The sequence below is a fragment of the Haemorhous mexicanus genome, chromosome 25, assembly GCF_027477595.1.
Source record: "Haemorhous mexicanus isolate bHaeMex1 chromosome 25, bHaeMex1.pri, whole genome shotgun sequence".
NCBI classification, from domain to species: Eukaryota; Metazoa; Chordata; class Aves; order Passeriformes; family Fringillidae; genus Haemorhous; species Haemorhous mexicanus.
In genome coordinates this window covers 6,250,638-6,258,153 of record NC_082365.1, presented here as the reverse complement: position 1 = coordinate 6,258,153, position 7,516 = coordinate 6,250,638, and the positions used below count along the sequence as shown (strand labels likewise).

Here is a 7,516-nt window from a genome sequence, read left to right as displayed (position 1 = left end):
GCAGGGTGCTGTGGCAGTCTTGAGTGCTGGTGGCTGGGCTAGAGAGGTGTCTCCAGTAGTGTCCCCCCTCACCCTCTGTGCTCAGGGACAGGGAGCAGAGTGGCTCAGGATCCCTGAACTGGCCAAAGAAAGGGAGGCAATGACAGAGGAATTCAGCTGTCCTGGAGACAAACCCAAACCCACCTTCTGAAGCCTCTCCCTCACTCCCTCTGCCAGCCATGAGTGTGCTGTGGAAGTCCTGCAGAAGCCATCTGCATGGGGCCATCCTCTCCTGTAGCAGGCACAGGGCCGGCTACGGCTCCGTGGAGGGATGTTTAGAGATAGGTATTTGCTGAGTCATAGGAATTGAACCAGGAGTCCTCACTCTGGTCCTCCAGGCCTGCTTATCTCTCTTTGACCCCATAGGCTAGTTTCCCTAACCCTTACAATTGGTCAGTTTTCAATCCTCCCTAACCCTATAAAAGAGGCTGTCTTGGCCCATTTCTTTGGAAGAGCAGCTTCAAGACCCTCCGCGAGACCCTCAGAATAAACCATCGTGGAACCCTTGGCCGCCTTCTCCTCTCTCTTTCCTCTGCCTTCCAGAAGCCACGGCCAGCCACAGCCCCTACGAGCAATCTAAGAGCTGAAATCATAAAAGAGCTGATTTTCACTAAGAGCTGACAATCACTAAGCTTGCTAGGGGTCACGGCTGTGCCGCAGTCTGGCCTAGGGCACCCCAGCCTCCAGAGGGCTGAGGTATCCAGCCTTGAGACTGCTTGCCTGGGGCACTTAGCCTACGAGGGACCAGCTATCCGGCTAAGAAGCTAGCCCCCATGGCTTCATTTTATTTTACACTCTCCCATCCCTTGCTTTGGGAGTGCAGTGTTTTCCTGGGAAGGTTGATCTCTCTTGGAGCCCACACACTTTTTGATGCTGTTTTCTTCCAGCCCTGTCTGAGACCTGCCCTTTGCTCCCAGTTTATTGCATTTTCTGCACTTTACAGGCTCACTCCAAAGGAATGGGGGGTGCTGCAGCACACCCTGGTGTGGTATGGGCTTGAATCTGGGGATGCTGCAATTCCTCTGGATACCCTGGGAACACAGACAAGGCACTGCTGTAACTACCAAGAGCTGCTCTGCATGTGGGCTGAGTATCTCCTGCAGTGCCCCCAGCCAGGTGTTTGAATTCTCACAAATTAACCCCTCCAGCCCTGCTCCAGAATGAGCTGGCACATTCCCAGCTGCTTTCACTGACCAGCTGCAGTCTGGGGGGCTCTGACACAGAAATGGTTGGGCTGGGGGGAAAGCATGTGACGTTTGGCCTGAAATATGGATTAATCTCTGGAATTAAACCTTGAAATGCCCCAATTGCCACAGCTGCAGTTCTTGTGGTGGGCAGCTGGTGGGGAGCTGGTGTCTGGAGCTCTGAAGGCTTTTCCAGAAGCAGAGAAGTGGGGATGGAGAACAGGCAGCTCTATTCCCCCAGGCTGGTGCTTGGGGAGCTCTGCACCCCTGAGGCCCAGGAGGGCTGGCCCTGAGCAGGGCCAGGGGCTCAGCAGAGCTGCTGGGATCTGAGGAGCAACCCAGGGCTGGAAGGGCAAGCCCAAAGCCTGTGGGAGCCCAGGGTGTGGGGTCTGAGTGCCAGCATGGGGACACTGCAGGGTGACCTGGCCCTGGCATTGTCCCTGGGCAGTGTTCCCCAGTGAGGAGTGCACGCTGCCTCGGCCCAGGACAGTCTTTTAATGCACGTCTGGCTGCCAGGGACATCTCGGGGTGCCACAGGGCACAGGGGGGCAGCTGCTGCCGCTGGGCCATCTCTGCAGAGCTGGGAGAGGTGGGCAGCAGTGGCCCTTGGGGACAGCATGTCCTGTGGCTGATGGAGAGGGACGCTGTGCAGGAGCAACGCTGAGGGCACTGCTGGAAGGAAGAAGCTCAGGTCTCCTTTCCACACCGTTGTCCTTGTGTTTCAGCTCAGTGGGAATTCAGGGATGGGCACAAAGGGACAGGGGAGCAGCAAGGGCAGGCTGGCAGCAGGGATGGGGACAGTCTTCTTCCCAGTGCTCCTGTGGGAAAGAAACAGCAGAGGGGCAGAGGGGCAGCTTTGGCTGTGGCTGCTGCCAGCCACATGGCATGAGGGTGGCACAGGCAGCATAGCCAAAGGGGAGCACCCAGAAGAAGAGGAGGGGGGCTGGTAGGCACCCCATTGCAGGGAGGTGTGGGACAGACCTCCAGCCAAGTGCGGGGTGGGACATGGGGATGGGTGGCCTTTTTCTGTAGGGACTGGGGACATTTCTGTGTCTCTCCAAGTACAGCCCGGGAGGCTGAGGGAGCATGGGGGAATAAGGACCCGGCCCTACCTCTCACTGCCCCGTGGGGGACTTGGCAGCGTCGAACATCTTCTTCCTCCCCTCCATGCCTGACATGGCTTCCACGTTCTTGCGCCAGTCGCCCACTTCCACAGGGCGCTCCTGCCGAGGGACAGGGCTGGGCATGAGGCTCTGGCAGCCCTGCCCCGTCCCTCCCCTGCACAGAGCCTCAGCTGGGACACAGCTGCCCCCTGGCAAAGTCCCTGTCCCTCTGTCATGTGTCCCTGCACAGGGAGCTGCCTGGGGAGGTGGCAAACAGCAGCCTGATCTCCACAGGGAGGTCTGGATCCGTGTGGATACTCCCCTCCCCAAAGCCTGGCCAAGCTGCATTCATGCACCAGAAGGCTCAATAATCACAGAAAGATTTCTTTAGGAGGAAAAAAAACACGTGGGACTTTGGGTTTTACAGCAGCACAGTGGGGCAAATGTTTTTACTAAAGTAAAAACACTTCCTGCATTGCCCTCCCACTTCCACCTTTTCTGAGCCTTTGGTGGGGACTGGGATTGTGGGTGTGAAAGTGGGAGCCTGGCAGACACTTCCAGAGCAGAAGGGGAGGTGACAGCAGCTCTGGGCAGGTGAGAGCAGCTCTGGGAGCCCAGGTGTCTGCTCTGCCCCCCCAGCATTTGTAGATTACAAACTGTGCCCCAACACCATCTCACCCCATCTAGAACAAACCCAGATCTGTTCTCCACCTGGTGCCCAGGGCTGTAAGCACAGTTTTCTATCCAAAGGCTGGAAAAGTGCTATACCACAATGGGGGTACAAATGAAAAACAGCTGAAAATTGATATTCTCATCCAACTCTCATTCACTCTGCTGAGCTGGAACGAGCTGGTGAAAGCCCTCTGGGGAGAGGGGATCCCCAGCTCTGCCTGGGGATGAGGTACAGCTCCTGCTGCTGGGGCATCTGCACACCTCAGGCAGGTTTGTGCATCACTGGCAATGAGACTTTCCCTTCTCACACCTCTGCCAAGCAGGTGGGAACTGGGCCATTTATCTCAGGCCAACTGCTGGGCTGCTCTGTATTATCTAATCTGAGTCTGGGAGTTCCCTGGGAGATTTCTGGCTGTGATTGTGCCCAGCAGGAGCTCTTGTGGTTCCCTACAAGATCAAAGATCAGACTCCGCATTTGCAGCTCAGCTGTGGTGCTGAGGGGGCCCAGGTGAGAGATCCCCACATACTCTGGGAGGGAAGAGCACCACAGACACAGCCCTAAATCTCACCAGTTACCATCCACCTGGTCTGGTCCAGTCAGACTGGTCCTACGTGGTCCCACAAGATCCCACAGTGGGAATGGCCTCACAAGGCTCTTTCCAAGGCTGACAAGGGGTGAACACAGGGTGCCCTGGAGAAGGGCAAGGGCACCCCTAGGAAGCATGTCCATCTCCAGCTTCCAGAGGAGTCACCTACCTTCTCTGTGTCCTCCTTCTTGACAGACTTCAGGTTGGCCCTGAGGTCCATGGACACCTTGTGCTTGGAGCCCAGCAGAGCCCTGAGCATGGCATCGGCTGAGACACGGACCCGGCGCAAGGGAGGCCGCTTGAACTTCCCCCGGAGATCAAGAACTTTGATTTTCAGATCTTTAATCTGCAGGGGCAGGGGAGGAGCAGGGGTGGGAAGTCACTGCTTAGCTGCCTTGCACTAAGAGCCCCTGTGGGAAGCAGGAACTCTGGCAGCATCAAGCCCCAGAGGGATCTGCACCTCCCCTGCAGATCCACCCCCACCAGGGCTCTGCCCACCCAGGCTCAGAGCTGGGCCTGCTCAGGTGGCAGCTGTGCCACAAAAAGCTCTCAGACCCACAGGGGTGATCAGGAGAGTGAGGAACCTCTCTGTGGACCCTGAGGACACTTGGGATTCCCTTGGGCAGGGATTCACCTTTCTCTGAGTGGTGCCTTGCAGAGCAAACACCAGCCCTGAGAAAACCTTGGTGCCTGTCCCACATCCCAGCCCAGCCTGGTCCATGACACATCCTCATTCAGGCCAGAGCTGCCACTGGGAAGGAGTTTCCAGATGGAACCAGTCTGTCCTACCTCCCGGGTGTTATGGTTGCATTTCGCTTCAATGTCATATCTCTCCTCATCCACAATTTCCACCTTCTCGTGCAGCTCCCTACACAGGTCCTGGGGCCAAAAAAACAGGAGAGCAGTGAGTGAGGCCCCTCATACTCCCAAGGAGCTCACTGCACCCTCAGGCTGAGCAGTACCTGGAGCTGGCTCAAGGAGAGCCCACTGGTGTGCAGTGGAGTGATCCTCTCAGACAGGTACCTCTCCTTCTCTGCCTGCTTGTCCACAATCTCCTGATCCCACTCCTCCTTGGCTTTGGCCAGCATCAAACTCTGTGAGCACGAGGAAATGGCAGAAGTGTGAAGTGAACAGGCCCTGTTTCCCCTGAGCCACTCACACAACGTCTGTAGGATGGGACAGACTCGTGTGCCACCCCCTCCCTGCTGTTCCCAAACACACATCAAAGCCTCCCCCAGCTGGGTGGGGCTGTGGGACTGTGGGCCTGTGGGGCTGTGGGGCCATGGGGGTATGAGGTTGTGGGGCTGTGGGGCCGTGGGGCTGTGGGGCCATGGGACCATGGGGGTATGAGGCTGTGGGCTTGTGGGGCAGTGGGGCTGTGGGGCCGTGGGGCTGTGGGCCCATGGGGCTGTGGGGCTGTGGGGCCGTGGAGCCTTGGGGGTATGAGGCTGCGGGGCCGTGGGGCTGTGGGGGTATGAGGTTGTGGGGCCGTGGGGCTGTGGGGCTGTGGGGCCATGGGGGTATGAGGGTGTGGCCCTGTGGGGCTGTGGGGCTGTGGGGCCGTGGAGCCTTGGGGGTATGAGGCTGTGGGCCCGTGGGGCTGTGGGGCTATGGGACCGTGGGGCTCTGAGGCTGTGGGGCCGTGGGGGTATGAGGCTGTGGGCTTGTGGGGCAGTGGGGCTGTGGGGCCGTGGGGCCATGGGGCTGTGGGGCTGTGGGGCCGTGGAGCCTTGGGGGTATGAGGCTGCGGGGCCGTGGGGCTGTGGGGGTATGAGGTTGTGGGGCCGTGGGGCTGTGGGGCTGTGGGGCCATGGGGGTATGAGGGTGTGGCCCTGTGGGGCTGTGGGGCTGTGGGGCCGTGGAGCCTTGGGGGTATGAGGCTGTGGGCCCGTGGGGCTGTGGGGCTGTGGGACCGTGGGGCTCTGAGGCTGTGGGGCCGTGGGGGTATGAGGCTGTGGGCTTGTGGGGCAGTGGGGCTGTGGGGCCGTGGGGCCGTGGGGCTGTGGGCCCATGGGGCTGTGGGGCTGTGGGGCCATGGGGCTGTGGGGCAGTGGGGCTGTGGGGCCATGGGGCCATGGGGGTATGAGGCTGTGGGGCCGTGGGGCTGTGGGGGTATGAGGTTGTGGGGCAGTGGGGCTGTGGGGCAGTGGGGGTATGAGGCTGTGGGGCCGTGGGGCTGTGGGGCTGTGGGGCCATGGGGCTGTGGGGCAGTGGGGCTGTGGGGCTGTGGGGCCATGGGGCCATGGGGGTATGAGGCTGTGGGGCCATGGGGCTGTGGGGGTATGAGGTTGTGGGGCCGTGGGGCTGTGGGGCTGTGGGGCCATGGGGGTATGAGGGTGTGGCCCTGTGGGGCAGTGGGGCTGTGGGGCCATGGGGGTATGAGGCTGTGGGGCCGTGGGGCTGTGGGGCCGTGGGGTTGTGGGGCTGTGGGGCAGTGGGGCCGTGGGGCTGTGGGTCCGTGGGGCTGTGGGGCTATGGGGCCATGGGGGTATGAGGCTGTGGGGCCGTGGGGCTGTGGGGGTATGAGGTTGTGGGGCCGTGGGGCTGTGGGGCTGTGGGGCCATGGGGGTATGAGGGTGTGGCCCTGTGGGGCTGTGGGGCTGTGGGGCCGTGGAGCCTTGGGGGTATGAGGCTGCGGGGCCGTGGGGCTGTGGGGCCGTGGGGTTGTGGGGCTGTGGGGCAGTGGGGCCGTGGGGCTGTGGGTCCGTGGGGCTGTGGGGCTATGGGGCCATGGGGGTATGAGGCTGTGGGGGTATGAGGCTGTGCTCCCGCTGGCTGCTGACTCTGGCTTTGCTGGAGCAGGCAATGTTTATCCCAAGCCAGAGCCAGGGGAGCTCCCACGCTTGTGCTGGAGCACAAAGGGGCTGAGGCTTCAGAGCTGAAGGTGGGGGGGTCTCTCCCCACCTCAGTGAAGGGGAGGTTTGTTTGGACCACAAATCCCACATGAATGAGAAGAGAAAGGTGGGTGGGAGCTGTTCCCCACAGCCCATCCCTGAGCTTTCTTCACCCCTGTCCCACCGACCACGTGCTGCAACCTGGCTCCTTTCCCCCAGCAAGACAAACCCCAGGGAGTTTCCAGCCCTCGGGACTCACCTTCAACAAGAGTTTGCGTGAGGCTGTGATCTTGGATTTTCTCTAGGGGAAAGGGGAGAAAAGGAAAACACCCTTTGAAAACATACACAGAAGACGCAGAGCAGCACCAAGGGCTCTCCCAAAGGGAATGGCACTTACCTCCCTGCAGGCAGGGGAGCAGCCAGGGAGGAGCAGAAAAAACAAGACAAGAGGATGAGAATTAAAAAATCAAGGAATGAGATTAAAAAAGAGGGGACAGTCAAGGAATGGCTCTCATGTGGTTGCAGTTGGTTCCTTAGTTTTGTATCTCACAGCTGCCACCAGCACGTGAGCCAGGTCTGAGGTGAAAGTGCCCTCTGGAAATGCAGTGGGAGCTCAGGGCCACAACTAAGAAATGTCAAAATGTCACTCAGGTGTGACAGGTGAGCTGGCACTGTGCCCATCGTGCCAACCCCAGCTCAGTCCCTGTGGTTCAGACACCCTCATTCCCCCAGTCCCTGGGTCTGGGGGAATTTCAGCTGGGTCGGGATGCTTGGATGCTGCTCAGGTTCACAGGGCTGGGACGTCCCCAGGTCGTTGCTCCAGGAAAGCTTTACAGGGAGTCCCTCCCTTCTCTGCTCACCAGGGAATGTGTTGGGTTTGTGCAATGTGCTCCAGAGAGCCTCACGGCAAATCCAGAGGTGCTGCCCCCCCTCAAATCTGCATTTGGGGATCTGGGAAAGCCCCGAGGTTTGAACAGGGACATTGAAAGGGCAAACAATTTGCACTTAAAGACAGCTTTTGCAAGGGGAACGGCACAGAGGTCTGGGGCAGGGTCTCCCAGCAGATCCTCCCCAAATGGACAAGCGCAGCCGGGCGA

The 7,516-nt window shown here is 59.8% G+C and overlaps 1 protein-coding gene across 1 annotated transcript; it reads right to left on the bottom strand.

The window, feature by feature from the left end:
* Positions 1–1,699: 1,699 nt before the first annotated feature.
* TNNI1 (troponin I1, slow skeletal type) lies at positions 1,700–6,829 on the bottom strand. Its single transcript, XM_059867533.1, has 6 exons — positions 6,679–6,829; positions 4,548–4,679; positions 4,375–4,464; positions 3,755–3,931; positions 2,336–2,446; positions 1,700–2,041 (listed from the first exon to the last, which is right to left on the bottom strand). The coding sequence occupies exons 2-5, from the start codon at positions 4,671–4,673 to the stop codon at positions 2,339–2,341; spliced, it is 501 nt and encodes a 166-aa protein (XP_059723516.1). The 5' UTR covers positions 4,674–4,679; positions 6,679–6,829; the 3' UTR covers positions 1,700–2,041; positions 2,336–2,338.
* Positions 6,830–7,516: the final 687 nt, after the last annotated feature.